Raw genomic sequence first — 26,384 nt, 5'->3', positions numbered from 1 at the left:
CCCCCAACCCCACCCCCCAGGGGAAGCGGCGCCAACGCTGACCCCGCAGAGGCCCAGGGCTCGTGTCCCTGCACAGCGTCGGCTGCCTGGAGGCTTCGTCCCGAGCCCGATCACAAGATCAGAAGTCAGAGATTGAGAGGAAGCTTGGAGTCACCCAAGCCCCGGGCCCCGGCCTTGCTCCCGGGTGACCCCTGGACCCCAGGGGAGGCCTCGGAGTGCGGAGGGCAGACCCCAGAGACGCAGGCAGCCACTGCCCCCGCCAGGCCCCGGGGGTGGGCTGGGATCTGAGGACCAGGAGAAGGCTGGCCCCGGGGTGGGGCTGCGGGGCTGCAGGCAGAGTCCCCCGCCGCGCCCAGCACCTCTGTTTCCTCGTGGGTAAAATGGGGATAGCAGCGCCTCTGCTCGCAGGCAGTCGTGAGGCCGCGTGAGGCCGGGTGGAAGGCGCTCTTGGGGGGAACCGTGTGCTCGGCCAGTGGTGCCGACACACCTGGACAGAGCACCTTGAGGTGACCTCGGCCTGCTGGGCAGGGTGGCCCGGCCCTGGACTTGGCCTCCGGTCATTCAGCTGAGAGGTCTCCAGCCACCGACAGGCACCCCGGGAGTCAGGGACCACGCGGTGGCCATGGCCCTGGGCTCTAGAGGCTCCCCCTTCTCCCAACTCCTGCCGAGTTTGGGGCGCGGACACCTAGTTGACGCAGCCTCCGTGGGTCCGGCCCCCTCGTGGCGGCCCTCAGACTCGGCCCCGTGTGGCCCGTCTCGTCCACTCGCTTGTCCTCGCCCAGCCAGTCCCAGGGCGGGGGAGAGGGGTCGGGAGGTCTCTGACCTCCAGCTGTGGCTCCTCTGGGCCCAGAGGCCTGCGAAGTTCCCCCGACAAACTTCCCCTCCATACAAAGGCTGTAGGGGCGGTGACAAGTTCCCCCCCCCCCCCCAGGGAGAGGGGGCAGGCAGGACAGCGCAGGCCCGGGCTGGACCCTTGCGGGACCCCTCCCCAAGGTGGGGGGCAGCTCCCAGGTCAGTCTCCCCCGATGTCCTCCTCTTCCCAGCATCCGCAGACAGAAAAGGGATGGAGTGTCCAGGGCTGAGCATCTCCTGGTGCCCTGTGAGGTGGGCACTGCCACCGGCTTTGCAGGTGAGGGACGAACCAGGTTAAGTGAATCGTGTGGCCTTGCCCTGCATCCACACCCGGGACAGCCTGCATCCGAGCCTGGCGCCCCACTGCTGGACAACAGAGCTGCCCCACCTGTGCTCCCTTGGCGGACAGGTGGCCAGCTCAGCCCCTTCCAAGCCAGGCGGAGACCCCCGTTCACACCCCCCTCACGTACATCAGACCCAGCCCCCAACACTGCCCTGGCCTCACCTCCTGCTGTGCTCTTCTCGCCTTCCTTGGAGCCTCAGGGCCTTTGCACCAGCCGCTTCCTCCCAGGTCTCAGCTGGCATGTCCCCTCCTCACGGAGGCCTGCCCTGGCCACCTGGCCTGAGGGCTCCCGCACAGCCTCACGGCACACTCCGGCCCTCCCCGGATGCTCTGTGCTTCCTCAGAGCACCGACCAGCCCATCATCCGTCTCCCCGTCCAATGGCAAACCCAGGAGGCTGCGCTCCCAGCCCCGCTGCAGGCCTGGTGCCAAGCGTGTGGATGAACAAAAGGCCCAAAGAGAAATCCGGAGGCTGCAGGGAGGCCACAGGCCCGAGGGCGGGGAGTTTTCCAGGGGTCAGAGCCCCTGAGCTGGTAGGTCGTGGGGCGGCAGGGCCTGGGAGGTGACCGGCCGGCCCTGGGGAAGTGCCAGCCATCCCTTCCCCTCACGGATATTTTTGGAGCATCTCCTGTGTTGCAGGCAGTACGTGAGGAGGGTGAGCAAAGCCCTGTGGGCCCCACGGGGCACGTGGTGACGGATGCTGACAGTGGGGTGTTTGTGGCCAAGGTGGCCTCTCTGGGGAGGTGACCATGTGCAGAGACCTGAGTAAAGGGAAGCCCTGCTGAGGGGGGCTGCCCTCTATCCTCCCCCCACCCCCGCTCCTCCTCCTGGTGTCCAGGAACAAAACCATGTGTACTGGAGCTTCAGTCCCTCCAGAGCGACACTGAGGCCCAGAGAGGTATAGGAACCTGCCCAAGGTCACACAGCCAGTCAGGGACAAAAGTGCGGGAGAAGGAGCTGGGGAATTGGCCTGGGGGGGCATGGCTCTGTCCCCACAGACTTGTGGGGACGGGGGGGTGGTCTGACTAGGGACCATGGATGCAGGCAGGGTGGGGACCACCCACACCCCCAGGGCAGCAGGACTCACTCACAGTGACCTCAACCAAGGGAGGGCTGCAATGGCCAGTTGGAGCACAGCAACTCTGGGCCACAGGATTGGTGCTCAGTTGGAAACAGGAACCTCACTGAGACTCTGCACAGTGGCCTAGTTGGGGAGGTAGCAGGTCCAGGTCTCCCAGAAGAAGGCTGACCACAGAGGGCAGTCAAGCCAAGACAGAGCCAGACAGACAGACACAGGGACTGAGAGACCGGACAGCCCAAGCCCCTGGATCCAACCTTGCCTAAAGCAGCTGCTGCATGGATTTCCTAGTTACTGGAAGAAATTCTCTTTGAGACTTGCATTTTCTCCTACTTCTCACTGGGGTCCTGACCAGTTGGAAAGAGTGTGCACATATATGTACCTGCGTGTCCGGGCACCTGTGCGTGCAGTTGCAGGCCTTCTGTGAACACAGGTTGGGGTTAGGGGTAGGACTGCATCTCAGTCCAGCCATTCCTTACCTCATGTCTTTGCTTCTGAGTCATTCCAGGGACCCTTTGGCAGCTCTGGGCCACGGCTGGTGCCTGCCTCCTGCCTCGGTGTGGATGCCTCTTTGGAACACCCTCTGATAGCTGGACCCACCTCCAGCCTCTGCTCAAGGATGCCCCTTTCAGCGATGGACGCCAACACCCCACAGCCGACAAACCCCGGCTCCTCCTGTTCTGCCACTTTCAACGCAACCTGTAGCTGCAGCTGTGACCTCATCCTTCCACTCTCAGCTTTAACACCACCTCTTCCAGGAAGCCTTCCTTGACTGCTGTGGAGGATGGAGCTTCCTGTCAGCCCTACCGGTGGCCAAAGCCAAACTCAGGACCACGCAGGACCACTCAGACCCACCTTCCCCATCCCAGGCTGGGCTGGGAGCCAACCCCTCCACACAGATCTGGCACCGCTGAGCCACTGAGGGCAGGTGCCCCGATCCCACCCAGGAGAAAGGGTGGGACAAGCTGGTGTGCTCACTCCCTCCTTCCTAGTCAGAGAAGTCTCTGTCCCTACCCATGGCATAAAGTGCTTTGAGTGCTCCCAGCGGTGGGCCCCCTCCTCCTTGGATGAAATATCTTGTGTTGGGGAGAAGCAAAGACCCAGGCAGAGAGAAGAGTGCTCATGACAGGAGGTGTGCAGGTGAGAGGTAGGTGGGGATGCAGGAGAGGGCAGGTGAGCCGGAGGGAGGGAAGAAGGTGCTGTGTAGTTCCCCTTCACCCACAGCCCTCCATCTATACATCGACCTCCATCATCTACCCCTCCATCCATCCTTCTGTATTCACTCATCAACCACCAAGGCATCCTGAACCCAACGGCCCACCCACTATTCCTCTCCCTTCCAGCAACCATAACCAACAAGGCGTCATCTGTTGGTCTCCCACCATCCACAGATCACCCCATTCATCTCACCATTGATTCACAGCCCATCCCTTAATAATCAGTACACCATCCACCCCACCACCCATAACCATCCAGGTTACCAAGCCCAATCTCTCTGCCCTCCCACTCACTCTTTACCGTCCCATCTCCAACAAATTCATCCTCCACCCACTCACCACCATCCATCCCTATGTGCATCTTACAGAGAGCCAAGCACCCACCTCTCCAATTAAACACAGCCATCTACCCCCGACTCATCCCTCCAGCATCCCCCATCCTCCGTCCATTCACCCATCCTGTACTCATTCAGTCTATCCACCTGTCCATCCACCCATCCATTTATATCCAGTCATCATCTCTACTCTCATCCATCCGTCCACCACCCCTCTACCGACCATCCATTCACAATTCATCTGAATCCCAGTTGCCATTCATTTATCCACCGTTAATCCATTCATCCACCATTCAGCTCATTTACCACCCATTTCCATCCATTCCATCCGAAATCCACAAGCTTTTTTCACCCACCATCCATCTCAACAAGCCATCCACCCGTAGACCATTTAACATCCACAATTTATCTTTCACCCACCAACCATCCATTTATCCAGTCACCATTCCGTCTTCCACCCTTTACACTATTCTTCTTCATCCAACTACCATCTACCATCCATTGCCCATCTTTCCACAATCTACTCTCCTCTATCCATCCATCCACCATCTGTGATCATCCATCCATTTATCCATCCACCACCCACTAACAACTATCTACATTTACCTGCCACCCGTCATCTGTCTACTCACCGTCAACCATCGATCCTCTATCCATCCACCATCCGTTATCTCGCCATCCATGCATCCATCCACCATCCAAGACGCGTCGATCACGCACTACTCATTTTCCATCCACTGTCACTCATTTACTGTCCACTTGTTTATTCACTCACCATCTCCCATCCATCCAATCCTCATCCATCCACGAACCAGCACAAATACGCTCCACCACTCACCGTGCACCCACTGTCACCCGCTCACCATTCCTCCATACGCGAGACACCAGGTGCCATCTACCTGCCACCATCCACAGTCCATCCAGCCCAGGAGGCAGGAGGGCCTGCTTGGGAGAGTGGACACCCAGCCCCACTAGGCGGGCAGACTGGGTGCAGCTCCAGCTGCATCTGGGGCAGAGGGGGTGTGGGAGCAGAGGTTGTTTACCCGCCGCGCCCCCAACAGACCCGTTATTTTGGGCAAGTCGGTCCGACAAGCGCCCAAGGTCCTCCAGTCCTGGAGGGCTGAGTGTGTGGGAGGGAGGGGGCGGGGCCGGCGCCTCCGAGGGGCCTAAGGGTCGCTGCAGGCGGGTCTGGAAGTAACTGTGTAACCTTCCCCGGCCGCCCCCGCCCCTCCCCGCCCGGTCACGTGGGCCCCGCGGGGCAAAGTCTCCCGGTCCGAGACGCGGAAGCCTGGGCGAGATGGGCGCGCCGGGCCGGGTCCTGCTGTGGCTGCAGCTCTGCGGTAAGAGGTGGGGAGGGGGGGACGCGACACACCTGGAGGCCAAGGGCCCCTGAGGGGCGGGCGGCGAGAGCTTGAGGGGCTGCGAAACCCGGCCGGGCCTCCAGGTCCCTCCGCGCTCAGCGCCCGCCGGGCGATGCGGGAGGCGAGGAGCCCGGGCCAGACCTACGCCCGGACCGCGCCTGCCCTCGGGCGCTTGTCCGCCTTCGACGTGGGCACCGCCCCGGTCCCCGCCCGAAGCTCCGCCGCCGGCCTCCGTCCTCCCGGCCCCGAGGGCGCCGCGGACCCTCCCCGTCGCGCCCAGGCCGGCGCGTGTCCTCGGGGCCGGCCCCCAACCCCCGGGAACTTTAAAAACTGCAGCCCCGTCCCTGTTCCCCTCTCTTAAGCCCCTCGCGGCCCCCTCAGGACGCAGCTCCAGTTCAGAGCCCGTCTGGACGGGTCCTGCGCCCCCCCCCCCCCCCCGCAGCCCCTTCTACGTGGCAGAGGCCTCCGCTGCCCCATTCGCCTCCGTCCCTTGGTCGTCGCCATCCTTTCCTGGCCCGGTCCTCGGCTCCAGCGCGGGGCGAACTGGAGGCGGGCTAGGAGGCGATCTTGGCGGGCGTCGCGGAGGAGGGCACGTTTGAGCGGGCTCTGCAGACCCCGTAGGAGTTCGTCAGGGAGCATCGTGGCCAGGCTCCTGCAGGGTCTGGTCCGACGCCGGGAGCGGGAGTGGCGAGGGCCTGTCTGGGCGAGGTCGTCCTCCCTGCGCCACTGGGGCGTCCGGGCGGGAACCCCGGAGGCCGGGGGCCCGGGAGCACTCAGTCGCCCCCTCCCCAGCGCTGACGCGGGCCGCCTACAAATTCTGGGTCCCCAACACCGACTTCGACGCCGCCGCCAACTGGAGCCAGAACCGGACCCCGTGCGCGGGCGCCGCCGTCGAGTTCCCCGCGGACAAGGTGCCTGGCCCCCACTACTGGGGCCGGGGTGGGGACCGGCGTGGTCCGGGCCACTGGGAGCCCAAGGGTGGGGTCTGCTCGCTGATGCCGCTTCTGCCTGCAGACGGTGTCAGTCCTGGTGCGAGAAGGTCACAGCGTCTCGGACATGGTGAGGCCGGGTGGCAAATGGGCCCCAGGTCGGTGGGGGGCTGGTGGGTCCCGCCGGGGTCAATTCCATGCCCCTTTCTTGCCTCCTGACTGGCCTGCACTCGCGTGGGGGACCCTGCAGTCCACTGGCCGTCAGCCTCTGGAGGGGCTTCGGGAAGGTCCGGGACCCACATGGGAGGGGGGGACGCCGGTCCTACAATCCCAGCCCGGGCTATGCCCCAGCCTTGTTGGGGGGTGTGGAGGGCGCCTCTTATCCCCACTGCCCTCTGCCTCTGGCCCCTGCCCCCCTGTAGTCTGTCTTCTCCAAGGTTTGCTCTGGGAAAGCCCCCGCTCCCGCCCCACCAAGGGACAGCCTTTCCCTGTCCTGGTGCTTCAAACTCCACCAGCAGAATTCGAGGGGACCTTTTTCTCAAACTGCTTCACAGTGTGAGTTCCAGGGTGGGGGTCCCCACCCGGAGGCCGCTGGACTCTGTGGGTGAATAGGGGCAGTCCGGGGGCCCAGGCCTGGGACTCAGTCTCTTGCCCAGATGCAGGATCTGGGGACCCCTCATTTCCACCTGGAGGCAGCTCGGTTAATTGATTGTTTTCAAAAGCGGCATTAATTCTGGGAGCCTGGCGCCACGTGGGGCAGGGCTGTGGGCGCAGTGGAGCCCCGCCCTCACCTGCAGCCTGGGAAGGGGGCATGGGGCAGGATGTCCCCGTCCCCGCAGATCCGGGGTCGGGATGTCTTTCCCACATTTGTCCAACCCAAAGGCTAAGGTGCGGAGGGAGCAGTGAGGAGGAGGTGACAGCAGAGCCGGGGAAGTAGGGGCGCAGCAGCTGCACCCAGGGGACCCGCCTCCGCAGTCCTGGTAACCAAGGCAACCAGGCGGCGGCCAGGAGCGAGCAGGGAGGGGTGCCTGGAACTCGCAGGAACCCGCGGGCAGAGGACTCAGCTGCGGGGGAGGGTGCCGGGACCTGGGGGCTCCTCCTGGCTGACTTCGTTACTTTGATGGTCTCCTTTGGAAGAGCTTGGGGATCCTAAAAGACACAACATTCGTTCATTCATTGTTCACTCGCTTATCGGGTCCCTCCATCTGCCCCTTCCTTCCCACGCCCCGCCGCCCAGACGCGAGCCCTCCCCCCGGCCAGAGGCGTCCGCGCGCCTGTACCCCTGCGCACGGCCCCGTGGGCCTCTCCCCCGCCTCCCCTGCCTCTCCTCCGCTCCGTGGGGTCAGCTCCCGGAGGACCCGGGTGGGAAATGACCAGGGGCCCAGGGACAGGGGGCCGAAGGGACCCAGCACTGCCTGAGGCCCCTCCCACCCCCGCTGCACGCGGGTCCCCAGCGTTGTCGGCTGCTGAGATGTCGCCCTAGTAACAGGCACGACTGTCAGTGATTTCATTTGCATTTCTCTTGGTTTGGAACTTCTCTCCCTGAGATTTTTCTCTTCCTGAACCCTTCTCCCCTCCCATTTCTACCCTTAGCCCAGGTTTCTTGTCTGGGGGGAATCTCCTGTTTTCTACCCGTTAATGATTGTTGAGATACTGCGTCTTCTCACTGTGGACTTTGCCTGCGTTTCCCTTTGCTGATCAGAAACCCCCATTATTAATCTATCGAATGCAAAATCTGTTGCCTTATAACTGTGTTTTTGGTGTTTTGTTTAAGCATCTTTTTCCTGCTTCTCAGTCACAACCATAATCAACTATATATTCTGTCTGTTAAGTCACGGCTTTGCCATCAGGGGCACATGGCTGAGTGGGGCACTAACTAGGGAACCAGGCATATTTTTTCCTCCTTGGAATGAGCCCAGTTTCCAATGAATGTCCTCCTCCAAACCAGCAGCCTTGCCCCCTGGCTTTGTGGCGCTGCAGTCACTGTTCATCAGCTACCCAGTGAGGGCTCTCTCTGAGCTTTTCCTGCAGTTCCTTTGATCTTTTTGCCCGTTCTCCTGCCGGCACCACACTGTCCCCACTCTGAGGCTCTGCCAGTTGTCTTAATATCCCACTGGGTAATTTGCCTTCTTCACCCCCCTGTTACAAGGTTGACTAGTTCTTTGTGGATCTGATTGTTGCAGAGAGATTATAGTGTAGGTTTATCAGGTAACAACAGCACCAGCACCAAAACCCTGGAATTTGATTGGGAATGAATGATACCTTTATACAAGCAAGTCATCCATTCAAGAACGTGGATTTTCTCTCCAGATATTTCAGATCGTTGGTCATAAAACTTTACTAGAGTCTTAAAACGGTCCACATGAGGTTTTGTGTAGTATTGGTTAATTTATAAATACTTTATAGTTTGGTTTCTATTGCGAATGGTGCCCTATTTTTAAGAATTATATTTTCTATTTGGTTATCTTTGTAAATAATGACCGTTGTTCCTCCTCTCTTCCAGTCCTAACTCCTTTTTTTTTATATATATATAAATTTATTTATTTATTTATTTTTGGCTGCATGTGGCCTTCGTTTCTGCGCACGGGCTTTCTCTAGTTGCGGCGAGTGGGGGCCACTCTTCATCGCGGTGCGCGGGCTTCTCATCGCAGTGGCTTCTCTTGTTGTGGAGCACGGGCTCTCGGCGCGCGGGCTTCAGTAGTTGTGGTGCACGGGCTTAGTTGCTCTGCGGCATGTGGGATCTTCCCGGACCAGGGCTCAAACCTGTGTCCCCTGCATTGGCAGGCAGATTCTTAACCACTGTGCCACCAGGGAAGCCCCCCTAACTCCTTTATTTCTTTTTCTTTCCTTGTAGCAATGTCCAGGGCCTCTACCCCTATGTTAAACAAAAGTGACAAAATTAGGCATCCTTGTCCTGTTCCAACATGAAGAGAAGTCATGTCAGGTTTCTCCCTTGAGTGTAATGTTTGCTGTAGGGTTTTGTACATAAACTTTATTTAACTGTGGAAATTCTAATCTATTTCTAGTTTGCTGGAAGCTTTAAAAAAATCATAAATATATTGTTGAACTTTTCAGGTTTTTTTTCCTACGTCCATTGAGATGTAGTTTCCCCCTGCCTCCTTTAGCCTATTAGTGAGGTTTTCTGAGGTTGAACCATCCTGGTAAGACTGATGTCCTCCTGGCACCTTCCTTCAGGTGCAGGTCAAAGTGTGCCACTTCTTCAAGACACCTGACTTCTGTCATACTGATTTTGCTGGCACAAGACTCTCCACTACCGTCTGCTGGGACACCATCGTACATACTGCAGGGAAGTCGTGATGGGAGCGTTCCCTATCCCATCCTTCCTGCATTCTTGGGACATGAACCCTATGATCGCCATGTATTTTTAAAACACATTATTGGATCCAGTCAGCTAATATTTTATTTAGGATCTTTGCATTTGCGTTTATAACTCAACTGAGCCTATAATTTTTCTTCTTTTGTACTGTCCTTCATTTGGCTTTGGAATCACACTTATACTGGCCCCATAAAATGGGCTGGCAATTTTCACTCTTTTTCTGTTTTCCAGAACAACTTCCTGTAAGAAGAAGTTAAATTTTCCTTGAGGGTTTAGTATACCTCACCTATAAAAAACACTTGGACTGGGAATTTAGGGAACAGGAGGTCTTTGACTAACATTTAAAACTCTTTGGACTTCCCTAGTGGTGCAGTGTTTAAGAATCCACCTGCTTAATGCAGGGGACACGGGTTCGAGCCCTGGTCTGGGAAGATCCCACATGCCTCAGAGCAACTAAACCCATGTGCCACAACTACTGAACCTGCACTCTAGAGCCCGCGAGCCACAACTACTGACCCTGCGTGCCACAACTACTGAAGCCCGCGCGCCTAGAGCCCATGCTCTGCAACGAGAAGCCACCGCAATGAGAAGCCCGCGCACCGCAACAAAGAGTAGCCCCCGCTCACCACAACTAGAGAAAGCCTGCGCGCAGCAACGAAGACCCAGTGCAGCCATAAATAAATAAATAAATAAATAAATAAATAAATAAATAAATAAAATTTGAAAACAAAAACAAAAAAATCTCTTTAGGGACTTCCCTGGCAGCCCAGTGGGGTTAAGACTCCGTGCTTCCACAGCAGGGAGCACGGGTTCTCAGGTTCGCGGGTTCATCCCTGGTCAGGGAACGAAGATCCCATATGCCACACAGTGTTGCCAAACAAACAAACAAACAAACCTTTAATGCTTACTTGTCTATTCTAATTCTCTATTGCTTCTTTTTTTAAAAAATATTTATTTTTCTTTATTGTTTTGGCTGCGTTGGGTCCTAGTTGTAGCACGCGGGCTCTTCGTTGCAGCACGTGGGCTTCTCTCTAGTTGTGGCGTGAGGGTTTTCTCTCTCTTGTTGAGGCACGCGAACTCAATAGTTGTCGCTCACGGGCTTAGCTGCTCTGCAGCATGTGGGATCTTAGTTCCCCGACCAGGGATCGAACCCACATCCCCTGCATTGGACGGCGGATTCTTTACCACTGGACCACCAGGGAAGTCCCTCTATTGCTTCTTGCATCAATTTTAATATTTTAAAATTTTCTAGAAATTGGTATATTTCATCCAGGTTTTCAAGTTTGGCAGTCCTGATTTCTTAATCTTTTCAATACCTGTATCTTCCCTCGAACAAGTAAGTTCTTTAGTGTATGTCCGTGCCCTTGTGGTCTCCCCGTCCCCCATCACATTTTATTCCTAGATTTAAACATTTATCAAGAGACAACAATAAGCTTCATCAAAGTATTTCATCACCTTGCTTCCCATATCTCTTCTCAGCTTCTGTATTTCTTTCCTTCTTACTTTCTCCTAGCATGTTTTCAGGGCAGGTCTTTGTGTGGCAATCATTCTGAATTCTTTTAGGCTTAAAGGTATTTTTATTATCTTTTAATATATGTAACATACTATTCTGGAGTGCAGGGCCGTTCCTGCCCACTGGTGGGCAGGGCTGTGTCTAGGGGTGTGTCTAGAGGTGGCTGCGACACCAGAAGTCTTCCAGAAGTCTTCCGGCAGCCTGTTCTGTCATACGCATGCATTGTTGTTGCTGAGAAACCCGATTCCTGAATTTTTTCCTTCCTGGGTGATCTGTTCTTTCCCTCTGCTGCTTTTAGAATGTTCTCTTCGTCTTTGATATTCATGAACATAGTGTTCTGTGATTTTCCTTATTTGGCATTCAATGAGACCTTTCGATCCGAGGTTTCCCAGCTTTCTTCAACTATGGAAAATTCATCTTCATTGTTTTTCAGATATTCCCCCCGCCCACCCTTGTATCTGAATGTTGGTGCTTCAGTGTTGGGCGGGCTCCCATCTCTCCTGGTTTCTCCCGCTCAGCCCTTTCCTGCTGTCTTTCAGCTATTACATTTATCATATAGTATGTACATCTCCCGCTTTGGTTCTTTTGAAAACCGAGTTCTTGTTCATGCTTCACACTGCTGGTACCCACCTCCGCCTCCTGAGGCGTATGGCGTCCGTCTGTCCGTGGCTCGTCCCCGGCGCCTGCAGGCGGGTTTCCCTTGCTGTCACAGTGCTGCACCCTCAGCTGTGGAAGTAGTTGGCCTGTGACCTTGAATCTCCCCAGTGTCAGCCTCTTGGTCAGGCCCAGTGCTTGGGGGACCGAAGAGCAGGCCCTACCGAGCAAGCTGGGACGCAAGGCTGGGCCCTGGGTGGCTGTCCCCTGAGATGTTGAACCCCCGTGACCCCTGCACTGAGCGGCTCCCCTGGTCCAACCCTCACCTTCAACCCCAACCCTGGCGGGGGCAAGGAGGAGGGACAGGGTCCTGGGGCTTGGAGCGGTTGGTGGGGGGAGGGCCAGTCAGTCCTCCTTCTCCTGGCCTTCCCCGCTGCCCTACTTCCTCTGACACCTGAGGCCTGGGCTTCTGTGCTGAAGGGGCTGCCCAGGCTGAGGGGGAGACGGGTGGCTCCAAGGCCCCACTACTCTCCCTGCTGCCTCTGGCACCTGCTTCCCCAACTGTAGCCCCTCCCCTCCCTCACAGGCTCAGGGCTGACTCCAGAGTCCCCAGCAGCTTGGCTTCCTGGAACGTACGAGCCTTTGGATTGTAGTTTTTCAGGGGTGACAGGGGAGGGCAATGGCCCTGACAAGAGTCACCCTGCCCCAAACGCCCCACACTCCCAGGTCTCAGGCTAGCTCCTCGCTCCTTGGCTTGCAGCCCTACTCCCTGCGGCCTATCTGACCTTCAGGCAGGGCGAGGTGCCCCCAGGCCCTGACCTTGCCTGCTCACTCCGTTGTCTAGATTCTTCTCCCCAGGGACAGGGGGACCGGGGGTGGGCGCAGAGTGGGACCCTCTGATGCCCCAGTCCACCGCGTGGCGCCGCCTCGGCCTGCGCTTCCTACAGCTCTTGCCGCTGGACGGGGAATTCGTCCTGGCCTCAGGAGCTGGATTCAGCGCCCTGGACACCGGCTCCCACCTGGACTGTAGCACAGGTGAGGGGGCCGGGCCAGGGGCGGGGATTCGAGGGGGCGCGTTCGTGGGTGGGGCCTGGAGGGGACGGCGAGGTCCGGGTTGGAGCGTGGCCGGGTTGGAGGGCGCGTTCTGGGCGGAGCTCAGGGTCGCGCGCTCGCCCAGGCGGCCCCGCGCTCTTCCGCGACCCCGACCGCTTCTGCTGGCACGACCCGCGCCTGTGGCGCTCCGGAGACGCGGCGCACGGTCTCTTCTCCGTGGACGCCGAGCGCGTGCCCTGCAGCCACGACGACGTCGTCTTCCCGTCCGACGCCTCCTTCCGGGTGGGTCTCGGCCCGGGCGCCGGCACCGTGCGCGTCCGCAGCGTCCGGGCTCTGGGCCAGGTGAGCCGGGTGCGCGCGGGCCGGGGCGGGGGCTGGGGTCTCAGCTCCGCGCCTTTGCCCGTCAGTGTCGCTCCCCGGAGCGCCTCCCACCCTGCTAGCCCGGTGGCTTCCGAGCATTCAGGTGCTGTCTCGTCCTCGGGCTGGCTCCGGTGGTCACCCGGCCACCTGCAGACGTTCACGCGCGACGAGGACCTGGCTGCTTTCCTGGCGTCCCGCGCGGGCCGCCTGCGCTTCCACGGGCCGGGCGCGCTGAGCGTGGGCCCCGAGGCCTGCGCGGACCAGTCGGGCTGCGTGTGCGGCCACGCCGAGGTGAGGGCGGCCCGCAGCGGGGTGGCTGGGGCACCGCGCGGCTGGGCCCGGCTCTGCGCCGGAGGTCGGGACCGTGGCAGGGGCCGCCGCGCCCCGCCGTCTCTGGCCCGCTCGCCTCCCCGGGCGCGTGGCCCTCTCACTGCGGTCTGCTCCTCGCCGTCTCCGCGCTGACCGCCGCTTCTCTGCTTCCAGGCGCAGCCGTGGATCTGCGCAGCACTGCTCCAGCCCCTGGGTGGCCGCTGCCCCCAGGCTGCCTGCCGAGACCCCCTCCGGCCCGAAGGGCAGTGCTGCGACCTCTGCGGTGAGCGCCCCGCCCGGCCCCTGCTAGCTAGGACGGCTTGGCCACCCTGGCTCGCCCCCAGCTTCAGTTTCCCTGTCGGGCCCGGACCCGCGGTGCTGACCCTCACCTTCCTGCTTCTTCAGGAGCCATTGTATCGCTGACCCATGGCCCGGCCTTTGACCTGCAGCGGTACCGGGCGCGGCTGCTGCACGCCTTCCTGGCCCTGGTAATGGGGCCGCGCCCCGACCCGGGCCCCTGCCCTTCCGCAGCCGCGGTCTGGGACCACCCTCTCCGCAGGGATCCCCGGGCCCCACTCCGCCTCCTCCCTGAGGCGTCCACTCTCCGCCTGTCCACCGTTTGTCCCTGCCTCCAACGTTCCCGCAGGGCCGAGGGGCGGAGTCCCCGGGCCAACTCTGTGCCCCTCTCCAGCCCCAGTATCAGGGGCTGCAAATGGCCGTGTCCAAGGTTCCGCGCCAGCCCCGGCTGCGCGAAGCCTCAGGCGCGAAGGCGGACACGGAGATCCAGGTGGTGCTGGTGGAGACCGGGCCCGAGACCGGCGGCGCGGGGCGCCTAGCCCGGGCCCTCCTGGCGGACATCGCGGAGCACGGTAACCGCGGGCGCCCCCTTCCCAGCGCCGCACCTCTGCCCCGCCCCGCCCTGCTCGGGGCCGACTGAGCCGGCGCCCTCCATTGCAGGCGAAGCCCTCGGGGTCCTATCGGCGACCGCTCGAGAGTCGGGCGCGCCCGTTGGGGGCGGCTCGGCGGCGGGGCTGAACGCGCCGGGGCCGCGCGCGGGGCTGGCGGGCGGCCTGGCGGCCGCGCTGCTCCTCTTACTGCTGGCGCTGCTGGCGGGGGCGCTGCTGCTGCGCCGCGCGGGGCGGCTCAGGTACGCGGGGCGGGGCCTCGGGGCGGGGCCTCGGCGCTCAGGCACGCGAGGCTCACGCGCGTCCCTCCAGGTGGAGGAGGCGCGACGAGGCGGACCCCGCGCCGGCTGGGGCGCCCCTGGGCTTCCACAACCCTGTGTTCTACGCGGCGGACCCGGCGGAGGCGGTGAGGGGGCGCCCGGGGGCGGGGGTGTGGGACTTCCCGCGGCCGGATCCCTGACTCCGCGCTCTCGCAGCTCCCCGCCCCGCAGCCGGACGTCGGGAGCTCCAGCCGCAGCTACTTCGTTAATCCGCTCTTTGGCGAAGCCGAGGCCGAGGCCTGAGCGGCCGCGGAACCGGCCCGGCCCCGCACCCCCCACCACCGCTGGCGTCGTAGGCCCTGCGGGATACCCCACCCTCCGCTGGCCAAGGACAGGGCGGCCTTGCTCAATAAAGGACTTTCCTGCACCTGCGGTCAGCCGTGGACACACTGCTTCCTGCGTTGCCACCCCTCTGCCCCTGCCTGGTGGGATGGTGAGGGGTGGTCCTCAGAGCCTGTGCCGGCTGGCGCCTGGCCACCCGCCCAGGGCAGTCCTGGGTACTACCTGTAGGCTGGGGCGGTCCGAGGCTTCTGGCCTGCGAGGTTCCACCCAGAATTAGGAGGGGGCTGCCCCGGTTCTGGAGGAGCCCATGCAAGAAGCCCCTAAGGCTAGGGAGGGGACTGCAGCAGGGGGGACGGTGGGGAGCGGCAAATCTGAGTGAGGCGCCAAGGAGCGTGGAGAAGTGGGCTGCCAGGTGCTCCCCTACCTCATGCCAAGCTGCTCAGGCCCAGGGCCAGCCAGGTGGACCTGGACTTCCGGCAGACTGGGCTGCCCAGAGGAGCGGTCCCAGGGACACAGTAGATCTGTCCCCTCTGCTGGGGGCAGGGGCAGAGCTGCCTGCCACAGTGGTGGAGTGGGTCAGAGAGCTGGCAGGTGCGTCCTGCTGGGTGGGGGCTGTTTGGTGTCCATCGCTGCAGGGCCAGGCCTCGCCCTCCCCCTTCTGAGGGCAGCTCTGACCTGGAGGGTGGGTGTCGGGACTGAGTCGCTCTGAGTAGGACACTCACTTGGTAGGTGCTTGATGGGGCAGCAGTGGGACAGTGAATCGTGTGTGTGTGTAAAGTTGTACTGACGAATGCCCAGCTTGAACTGTCAGGGAGGGACACTTCTGTGTAAGCAGCATCTGGAAACATCCCCCCTCCCTCCCCCCCCCCCAAGGGTAACCACCTGCGAGCCTCTAAAAGTGAATTTGCTGGTAAGTTTCCATCACTTGGGAAGCTGTGCTCTGTGGCCACTATCCTCACCCATGTTGGTGTGGGTGGTCGTTCCTCTTGGTGGTGTGTAGCTGTTGCAATAGCTAATATTTCATTTAAAAAACGACTGACACTTCAGCACCCGTGTTTCAGACCTGTGAGAGGTGCTCACCTCATGTGGGGCAGACATCAAACGGAGGGAGGGCCAGTATCCAATCCCGTCATCTCTGACCCCGAGGCCCCGGCTGCCCACTACCCCACATGGCCGCTCACCACTGGCCTATGCTCGCTTTTCAGTTTTCCAGGTGCTGTGATTTCAGTCAATTGTCTCTGCCTGTGCTTTGGGTGGTCCCCTTTCAGGTACAGGTGGGAGGATTGTGTCTGTCTGCTCCTAAAATTTGCCATGCTCCTTCCCCAGCTGTGACCACGGAGGCCCACAGTGAGACGGGCCTGGGTCCCTGCCGGCCGGCGGGGCTGTTGTTTTGGCTGCGGAGCCCGGGCTGTGCCGACTGGCAGAGCTGCAAGGGTGCCCAGGACGCCCCCCCCCCCCAAGCATCACCTGCCAGGCACCCGGGGGCTGCTCTCTGTGCTCTACTGTATCCTCACACCACCAACCTCTTCGGCAGGTACCGTCACTGCTCACACGTTACCAGAAGCTTACTGGGGGTCAGAGCAAATGATGAAACCCAACTCACCACAGGCTGCCCCCCCCCGCCCTGGGGGCCAGAGCCCCTAATGTGGCCACCCATCCAGCCCAGCCTCCCCGTGAGCTCCCCCCTCCTGGGGGTGGTCTGCCCCACCCTACCCCCCGGGGCTGCTGAAGGGCCAGCGTGCGTCTGTCGCATGCAGCTTCCCTCCCGGGGCACTGCTCTGCCTTGCGGGCTCATGGGCACATCGCCCTTTCCCAGCACTGGGGTCCCCGGTGCAGCAGCTGGCCCCACCCTGCCCCGGCCCTGGAGGGCACCTGCTGCTCTCACGCTGAGTGCCCATCTGCCTGTCCTGGCACGGACACTTGGCCAGACGGCCCCCCCTCTCCAGCCAGTGGCCCACCCCTGACCCTGCCTACCATGGTGCCCCAGGAGGCCCCCATCGTGACATTGGCAGGAAAGAGGTCCCAGCTCTGGCGGCTGGCTCCTGCCACGTGGACACGAACCTTTTTAGCATGGACCCCGCCTGAGCAAATGACCAAGAATGGCTTCCACAGGCAAGACGGTGCTTTCCAGCACAGGGCGCTACTGGGGGGCCAGACACCGGGTGACACGTGGTCACATTCAGACAAACCACTGAGAACTTTAAAACTGCCGTCTTCTGCTTTATTGACAGGTAAATTGTTCAAAAATGTTCTCACGATTCAATAATTACAAAGACTCAGACTTACATTAAAAAAGTAAAAACCAGAACCCCCAGCAGGTGCCAGCCCCAGCAGAAGGCCCAGGGGGCGGGCAGGCGGGCGCTGGGCGTGTGACACGCACAGGCAGGCCACAGTGCCCACGTCACTCAGTGCCGACTCAAGGTAAGTGCACGTCTTCAACAGCGTTGCCACCGAGAACATCGACCGGCGGGAGAACAGGGAGAAGCCCAGCGGGGCGAGCCTTTATCGCAAGCCTTTACAGAGACAGGAGGCTGCCTGATACTCACAAACGCCGCGGGGAAGGCAGGCAGATACACGCGGGCGCTGCGGGCCGGCCCACCGGGCGGAGTGTGGCGGTGAGTCTACACGATCCAGAAGGGCACTAGTCACGGGGCTCCATGCAGGGCAGGGGTCCTGGCGCCTGCCGCAGGGCTACCCGGGGCTCTGGCTTCCTCTCGGCCCGCAGGCCTCGGGGCCCGGCTGCACGACACTCACTGGTTTTACAGCAGGAGGCAGAGCTGTGGAAGCGAGCGGGAAACGGAGCACAGCTGACTTCACAGTAGTAGATACGGGTGACACTTCGTGGTTGTGACCAGAAACGGACGGACACACACGAGGGACCAGGACAGGGCAGGCTTCACTCAAATGGGCCTCTGTCCATGGCTACAAGGTCGGCAGAAGGACTTCTGCATCTGACTACGTAATGGCTAAATGAATAAGAAGGCCACAAACTAAGCTCCACTTTCCTCTGTCTTCAAAACTCTAGGGACACTGGGAATGATATACAAATTCCTACTATTCTCCTAAGGTCCTAGGAAACAGTTTCAGGGAACAGGGAACAGACGCGGCACCGAGGCCATCCCGAGCTGCCTGCTTCCTGCAGAGCCCCCCAGGCGCCACTGGGGTCTGCAGGAGGCTGGCGTCACAGGCCCCGCCGCGCTGCCTCAGCTGGTTCTGGGCAGGAGGGGCCGCAGGAGGTCCTTCGTGTGCAAACGGAACAGCTGTGCAGATGAGCAGATCTGGCCTACCGCCTCGGTGCGGCATAAAACCGATCATTATTATAATAAAGTATTTTCTTCATCTCCGTATCTACAAATCGATTCTACATTTCCTTGGACAACACTGGAGGGTCAGCTCAGTCTTGGCACTGACACTGGAGGCCACCTGGGCCCCCCAGCCCTGTCGTGGTGAGCCGGCAGCTTCAGGCATCGCAGGACGGCTGCTCCAGGCCTTCAAGGGGGAGCTGGCTCCTGTGGGGGGAGTTGGGGCTTGGTGGGCCGCTGGGGTTGGAGCTGTTCGATGGAGTCGAGTGTTTGGTGGAATCCGAATCAGGCTGTGAAGACAAAGAAGAGGGGCAGCGTGAGAACCACCGCCCTGGGCCTGTGCAGGCGATGCTGCCTGGGCAGGTGTAGCCCCTGCTGGTGGCTCCATTCTTGTTATGAGAACACACTCTCTGCAAGCTTGTCACGTTGTCCTTGCTGGTGAGAGATCATAAACCAAGGCCCAACCCCACAAATGACTCAGTAACTATTACAAAAAGGAGTAACTCCGCAGTGAAGAAACCAGACAGCATGGCAACCAAGCAGTCAGAGGTCACAGACGTGAAGCTCTTTCATGATAAAAGCATGAGGAACAGAGAGGAACTTTCTCAACATGACAAAGGGTGTCCATGAGCAGCCCACAGTTAACTTCACACTCAGTGGTGAAAGGCAAAGCTCCCTGCTCAGAGCAGGAACAAGACCAGGGTGCTGCTTTCACTGCCGCTATTCGATACTGTGCTACAAGTTCCAGCCAGGGCAAGAAAAGATGGCATCCAAGTTGGAAAGGAAGAAGTAAAAGCATCTCTCTTCACAGCTGACATGACTCTGTATAGATAGAAAATCCTAAAGAACTCCACAAAGAACAAATTCAGTAAAGTTGCAGGGTACAAGATCAACAAACAAAAATCAGTTGTGTTTCTATACACCAGCAATGAACAATGTGAAAAGGAAATTAAGAAAACAATTCCATTTACAATAGCATCCAAAAGGATAAAATACAGCTAGGAATAAATTTAACCAAGAAGGTGAAAGATTTGTATACTGAGACTATAAAACATTGCTGAAAGAAATGAAAGACCACCTAAATAAATGGAAAGTCATCCTATGTTCATGGATTGGAAGACTACTGTAAAGATGGCAATATTCCCCAAAATGATCAACCTACAGATTCAATGCAACCTTTACTGAAATTCCAACAGATTTTTTGGGGGAGGGGCAGAAATGGAAAAGCCAATCCTCAAATTCATATAGAATTGCAAAGGACTGAGAATAGTGAAAACAATACTAAGAAAAAGTGGGAGGACTCACACTTCCCAAACTTACTACTTCAAAATGTACTACAAAGCAACAGTAATCAAATACAGCATGGTAGTATTAATATAAAGACCAATGCAATAGAATTGAGAGTCCAGAAATGCATCTATAAACCTGTGGTCAATGGATTTTTAACAAGGGTGCCAAGACCATTCAATGGGGGAAGGAACAAATGGTGCTGGATATTCACCTGCAAAAGAATTAAACTAGACCCCTACCTCACACCACACACAAAAACTAGCTCAAAATGTAAAAAAGACCTAAACAAAAGCTAAAACCATAAAACTCTTAAGAAGAAAACAGGACTAAATCTTCATAACCTTGAATTTGGCAATGGATTCTTAGATATAACATCAAAAGCAGCACGAGCAACAAAAGAAAAGAATAGAAAAACTGGACTTCACCAAAATTAGAAACTTTTGTACACTGAAAGACATAGAGAATTGTGAAAGGACAATCCAAAGAACGAAAAAAATATTTGCAAATCACATATCTGATAAGGGTCTGGTATCCTTTTTTTTTGGCTGTGCCACACCACACAACTTATGTGATCTTAGTTCCCAGACCAGGGATGGAACCCGGGCCACAGCAGTGAAAATGCCAAGTCCCAACCACTGGACCGCCAGGGAGTTCCCTATCCATATTATATAAAAATCTCTTACAACTCAACAACAAAAAGACAAATAATCCAATTAAAAAATGGGCAAAAGACTTGAATAGACATTTCTCCAAAGAAGGTATACAAATGGCCAATAAGCCCATGAAAAAGATGCTCAACATCACTAATCATTAGGGAAATGCAAACCAAAACCACAATGAGATACAACTTCACACCTGCTAGGATGACTATTGAAAAAAAATTTTCTTGTAAGAAAAAAAATAAGTGGGCTTCCCTGGCGGCGCGGTGGTTGAGAATCTGCCTGCCAATGCAGGGGACACGGGTTCGAGCCCTGGTCTGGGAAGATCCCACATGCCGCGGAGCAACTAAGCCCATGAGCCACAACTACTGAGTCTGTGCGTCTGGAGCCTGTGCTCCACAACAGGAGAGGCCGCGATAGTGAGAGGCCCGCGCACCGCGATGAAGAGTGGCCCCCGCTTGCCACAACTAGAGAAAGCCCTAGCATAGAAACGAAGACCCAACATAGCAATCAATAAAATAAATAAATCTTTAAAAAAAAAAAAAAAGTGTTGGCCAAGATGTGGACTCAACCCTTGTACATTGCTGGTGGGAATGTAAAATGGTACAGCTGCTGCGGTTCCTCAAAAAGTTAAACGTAGAGCCACCATATGACCCAGCAATCCCACTCCTAGGTACATACCCCAAAGAAGTGATAACATGTACTCAAACATATACACGTATGCAGATGTTCCTAGTGCACTATTCATAACAACCAATGAGTACATAAGATGTGGTCCATCTATCCACTGGACTATTTAGCAATAAAAAGAACCAACTTTCTGATGCATGCTACAACATGGATGAACCTTGAAAACATGATGCTGAGTGAAAGAAGCCAGACACAAAAGGCCACGTACTGTATGATTCATTCCACTATATGAAATGCCCAGAACAGGCAAATCCATAGATTGTTAAGACTGGTGGTAGCCAGGAGCTGGGGGAAGGCAGGAATCGAGGAGAAACTGCTCAGTGAGTGGGGGTTTTATCTTGCAGTGATGGAAGTGTTCTGAGTAGACAGAGCTGGTGGTTATACAACACTGTGAATGTACTAAACAGCCACTGAATTGTTGACTTCTTTAATTTTCGGCTGCACTGGGTCTTCGTTGCTGCGCGCAGGCTTTCTCTAGTTGCAGCGAGCGGGGGCTACTCTTCGTTGCGGTGCGCGGGCTTCTCACTGCGGTGGCTTCTCTTGTTGCGGAGCATGGGATCTAGGCGCACGGGCTTCAGCAGTTGTGGCACGTGGGCTCAGTAGTTGTGGCTCAGGGCTCCAGAGCACAGGCTCAGTAGTTGTGGCTCACGGGCTTAGCTGCCCCACGGAATGTGGCATCTTCCTGGACCAGGGATTGAACCCGTGTCCCCTGCACTGGCAGGCGGATTCTTAACCACTGAACCACCAGGGAAGTCCGAATTGTTGACTTTTAAATGGTTACTTTCTGTTATGTGAGTTTCACTTAAACTTAAAAAAAGAGGAACAAACAGGTCAGTACAGGACAAACAGATGCCATGTGCCTCAGGATGCAACACCCCAAGGACACCACGTCCTGTGTGCCGTACTCCATCCTGGGACACACAACCCAAATCTCAAAAGACAAGGAAATGTCAGACACCCAAACTGAGGAGCATTCTAGAAAATAAAAGATGTGCTCTCTGCCAGACAGGCTGAGGGCTTGTTCCAGAGTAAAGGGGCCAAAGAGATGAGGCAGCTAAATGCCACGCATGCTTGGGGACTGGGTCCTGCGCCAGCAAAGGTGCTTAAGGACATTATGGGGACACGCAGGTGGCTTCATCAGTGTGGCAGCTGTACCGTGGTCACGTGAGGGAACAGCCTCGCCCTCAGATAAAGGGCACGATGTGTGCAGTCGGGAAAAAAGTGTGTGCATGTGTGCACGCACACTCATACACACTTGTTTGTTGGTCCCTGGGGAGAACCGGGCGGCTGGGAGACAGGTGTGGGGCCTTTTCACGGTTTACCCAATTCAAAAAATCAGACAAGCCTTGACTGAGGAACGTTTTGAAAAAAAACTGCACTTTTTATAAACAAACTGCACAGTAGACTGAAGACTAAAGAGACACGCCTACTAAACGCAGCGCGTGGCCCCGGCTGGATTCTAGGTTTAGGAACAGGACGTCGCCGGGCAGCGGGGAGACGCCCTCCCGAGGGAGGTGCGGGATAAGTACTTAGCGGTGGGTAATACTGCAACTCACTTTCTGCTGGTTCCTCCCCAAAAACCCAAATGGGGAAAATGGGTTAGGTACAGCTTATGTGGGTTATTCACTCTACCATTCTTGCAACTTTCCTGGAAGTTTGAAATTTTTCAAAACAGATAGTTGCAGGGAAAAAAGTAAGAAACAAAACCCCAGAAGACCTACCTCTCTAGCCATCAACCTCGGGCCCTTTTAAGGGAGGCCTATGAAACCTTCCAGGAAAGAAAACCCCTGTATGATGGCAACTAAGAGATACAGATTTCCTAAGCCAGAGTTGAGGCTGGTGCAGCCCTGAAGACAGCTGAAAGAGAGCAGCTCAGAAAAGAAGGCACAGATAACTTCACTGATAAACGCAGATGGAAAAACTGGCATCAAAATGTTCACCAACTGAATCTCTCACTGTCCCACGTTAAGAGGATTATATTTTATGCACAATGGCAACAAGAACCTTGGAATGCTTAAGAATTAACTTATTTAGCCACCAACATGCGCAACCTGCAAGAGGGAACCCATCAAGGGGAGAGACGTGCAGTGTTCCTACACAGGGAAGGTCAGGACGGTGAGCAGCCCCCAAATTAATCTACAAATCCAACACAATCCCAGCGAAAAACTCAACACAGTTTTCACTTTTTTTAGAGTATGATGGAGTCAACAAGCCCCGTAATCTAAAAAAAATTTTAACTTATTTTATTTTTGGCTGCGTTGGGTCTCCGTTGCTGCATGTGGGCTTTCTCTAGTTGCGGCGTGTGGGCTTCTCATTGCAGTCGGTGGCTTCTCTGTTGCGGAGCAGGGGCTCTAGGTGCACAGGCTTCAGTAGTTGTGGCGCGTGGGCTCGGTAGTTGTGGCTCGCGGGTTCTAGAGCACAAGCTCCGTAGTTGTGGTGCACAGGTTTAGTTGCTCCATGGCACGTGTGATCTTACCGGACCAGGGCTCAAACCCGTGTCCCCTGCATTGGCAGGCGGATTCTTAACCACTGTGCCACCAGGGAAGCCCCTAAAAATATTTTAAAATTTATTTGAAGGAGAAGCTAAGAAAGTGTTTTGAAAAGTGGGAATGAAGAGATGTGCTCTACCAGCTCTCAGGTTACAGGTGGTGCAGCAGAGTCTCCAGGAATAGAGACACATAAACAAAGGAATTCAACAAATAATAAAGGGTAACACTTCAAGTTGGAAGTAAGTGGTGCAGGGCCAGCGTGTCATGTACCTTAGAAAGAAAGCAGCTCAGGTCCTTGCTCACACACACACACACGCTAAGACACACTTACACACTCACTCTCACACCCCCTCGCAGACACTTTCACGACGTAATGACAAACAGAAAACCCCCAGCTCTCAGACTACAAGAGAATGTTTATCTTAATTAAAAAGATAAAGACTGGACTGTACGAGAATTAAAAATTTCTGTATGACAATGCTCTTACAATTGAAGACAAAATTAAAAAATCAGCGATACGGGGAAAAGTATCTGCAACAGATTAACACCCACAATCTATGAAGAGTTTCTATAAACGAGTAAGAGGAAAGCATGGTGACTCAAGAGAAGACGGGTAAAGGGCGCAAAGGTGGACGCAGAGGAAGCAGCAGCCGATCCACACCTGAAAAGCCGGCCAAGCCAGGAAGGTGAGGACCACGTGAAGCAAAGCCCTTCTGGTTTCCGCTGTCAGCTCAGCAGCCCCCGTGAGTACGTGCTGTGGGTGCCGGGGCTGTTAGAACAGCCAGCGCACCCAGCCCCTCTCCTCCTTCCCACAAAAGTGCTGCTGGGGCACAGCCCTCAGGTTGCCATTCCTCCCATCCTCCTCCCCCACCACACACCCAGGGAACCAAGGACACTGCAACCAGAAGCGGGGTCTGAAAGCCCAAGAACACTTGAGCCAGGGACGCCCCCACGTGGCCCCACACACTCCGATCCCAAGGGGCTGTCAGAGAAGGAGAGAGAGAGCAAGACGCATGAGGCCACCTGTGCTTTAAAAGGAACGTGCCTACAGATGTGTTACAGCCACGTGCATAAAACTACACAGAAGAGTCTAGACAGGAGAAGCCTTCCTGCACTTTTCACAGGAGGGCTTTCATCTCTCAGTTGTGCACGGTGACGCCCACCCGCGGTCAGTGGCCAGGAGGAGAGCCGGGCCCCAGCAGCTCCCTCAGCCCCCCTCCTGATGCCTCCTGAGCTCTCAGCGGCATCCTCCCAGGGCTGGCCCAGCCTCGGGCAGCCACGGCTGGGGGCAAGGGACCAGATGACTCGGGAGCAGGGCCTGGAAGGAGGCCCAGCACCAGGCCGCAGAGGCCTCGGTCTCCCTGAGGCCATGACCTGGAGGCGAGAAGCCACATCTTTCTCCCAACACACTCACAGCCACAGGGTCCATGTCCTCCCTCCTCCCGGCCTTGGCTCAGCCTGAGCAGTCATGAGTGGGGAGCTCCAGGGGGCTGGTGACCACTGAGGCCCTACGTGGCCGCTCCAGGGGAGATGGAGTCTCTTTCTCCAAAGAACAGCTGCTTCGAGTCTCCTGCACGTGTGGAGCTGCAGACCCCAGGCCTTGTCCCTTGTAATTGGGCAAGTCTTACCTCTTTGTCAAAGTCCTGGTCAGGATCAGACATACTTCTTAGAGGCACAGCCACGCCGGGCTCAGATCCACCTACGGAACACAGGCAGCCATCGATCATCTTGGGGAAAACAGTTCAGAGACGAACCGAAAGCCTGGAGTCCCAGCATCCAGGCCCCGGCCCGGGCGCCCCTGGTACCTGATGAGGGCCACGAGATGTAGGGCTTGTTCCTGGGCGGAGGCTGGCGGGACAGGCTGGCGGGAGCAGGGCCGGGCCTCTCCTCCTGGGAGGGGGGCACGGCGCTCTGGGGCAGAGAGAACAGCACGTGAGCACGTGAGCACGCCCGGGGGGAGCACAGCTGGGCCCCGGGCAGAGCGCGCAGGCCAAGTGCAAAGTCTGCAGCATGAGCAGGCCGGGGCCCTGGGCCTCGACAAGCAAAACGGGCTGGGAAGGACCTCCGGACAGTGGCATCGGGTCAGTTTTGAGCTAAGAATTGGCAATAGTGGCTTTAGGCCAAGTCAAATTCTACAGAAAACACATTTTTTAAGTAAAACAACCCCCCCCCCCCCAAGTATGCTACCTGCCCACACTCAGATGTTTCAGCAGTCACTGTTGACAGCTATTTCTCACAAACCCCTAACGGACTGAGACGGTGACAGACACCTCAGGAGCATACAGGCAGGAGCCACAGGGGAGCCGGGTGTGGGGAGGGCAGGGGACAGCACCCGCGGGCTCACCAGAGGCAGGTCCATGAGCACCTGCATCCCGTCGCCCGGGCCCATGTGGGCCACGTGGTTGAAGTTGGTGGGGTTGGAGATCATCTTGGATCTCAGCTCCGGGTCTCTGAGCATCTCTCTAGGAGAAGGAAACACCGTGAGGTTCAGGAAGGCGTCCGGGTCCTCTGGGCCCAGCCCAGCCCCCAGCCAGGTTCCTACCGCCGCTGCTGCAGCCTCTCCTCCTCCGGCACCTTGAAGACAAACCGCCTTTTGCTTCTGGTCCGCAGCATCTGCTTCCTGCTGTTGTCAGAGGTGTCGGGCACGTTGAGAGCCGCTCCTGCAGGACAAGGAAAGGCCGCTGTGGCTCCGTGGGGCCGGGGGGAGGGCCACGCGGCCGCCGACTCCCAGGCAGGCCCCCCCTCCAGCCCCCGTCCTCTGCTCCCCCCGAGAAGGGCTCACCCGAGAACTTGCTCTTGAAGTAGATCAGGCGGGGAGGCTCGCAGTTGAGGAGGTTGAGGCTGCCCTCCGAGTTCAGTGGCCGGATCTGCGTTGGAAACCAGAGAGGGAGGCTGGCTGCTGGGGGGGAGGGGGGTGGCGGCCGGGGGAGGGGCCGGGCACCGCCAGGCCTTACCCTGCGCAGGCCGACCGTCTGGACCCACTCCATGGTGCGTACGTCGAAGACATCCACGCCGTACTCGCTGTAGACCGTGACGTGCGCGGGGCTGCAACCTGGCGCACACGGAGCAGAGCGGTGAGCCTGGGGCCCCCCGGTGCCGGGGGCCGCCCACCCTGCGTGGGGTGCAACGGCCCAAGCCGCAGAGGCCCTGCCCCTCACTCTAGAGGG

The 26,384-nt window shown here is 57.7% G+C and overlaps 2 protein-coding genes across 2 annotated transcripts in view; one reads left to right on the top strand and one right to left on the bottom strand.

The window, feature by feature from the left end:
- Positions 1–5,096: 5,096 nt before the first annotated feature.
- Positions 5,097–14,858, top strand: AMN (amnion associated transmembrane protein). Its single transcript, XM_068547920.1, has 12 exons — positions 5,097–5,164; positions 5,978–6,096; positions 6,200–6,244; positions 12,506–12,593; positions 12,736–12,953; positions 13,125–13,262; positions 13,455–13,563; positions 13,686–13,768; positions 13,972–14,149; positions 14,238–14,427; positions 14,498–14,591; positions 14,662–14,858. Exons 1-12 carry the CDS (start codon positions 5,122–5,124, stop codon positions 14,746–14,748), a joined length of 1,392 nt encoding a protein of 463 aa, XP_068404021.1. The 5' UTR covers positions 5,097–5,121; the 3' UTR covers positions 14,749–14,858.
- Positions 14,859–16,983: 2,125 nt separating this feature from the next.
- Positions 16,984–26,384, bottom strand: part of CDC42BPB (CDC42 binding protein kinase beta) — a 111,943-nt gene continuing 102,542 nt past the window's right edge. The window contains exons 31-37 of the mRNA XM_068540145.1: positions 26,172–26,269; positions 26,000–26,084; positions 25,760–25,877; positions 25,562–25,679; positions 25,023–25,128; positions 24,846–24,916; positions 16,984–18,379 (exon numbers count right to left, since the gene is read on the bottom strand). Coding sequence (XP_068396246.1) covers positions 18,248–18,379; positions 24,846–24,916; positions 25,023–25,128; positions 25,562–25,679; positions 25,760–25,877; positions 26,000–26,084; positions 26,172–26,269 — 728 coding nt within the window. The 3' untranslated portion in view covers positions 16,984–18,247. The remainder of the gene's footprint in view (positions 18,380–24,845; positions 24,917–25,022; positions 25,129–25,561; positions 25,680–25,759; positions 25,878–25,999; positions 26,085–26,171; positions 26,270–26,384) is intronic.

The sequence above is a fragment of the Eschrichtius robustus genome, chromosome 1 (genome assembly GCF_028021215.1).
Source record: "Eschrichtius robustus isolate mEscRob2 chromosome 1, mEscRob2.pri, whole genome shotgun sequence".
Classification (NCBI taxonomy): Eukaryota; Metazoa; Chordata; class Mammalia; order Artiodactyla; family Eschrichtiidae; genus Eschrichtius; species Eschrichtius robustus.
This window is presented reverse-complemented; position numbering and strand designations above follow the sequence as displayed.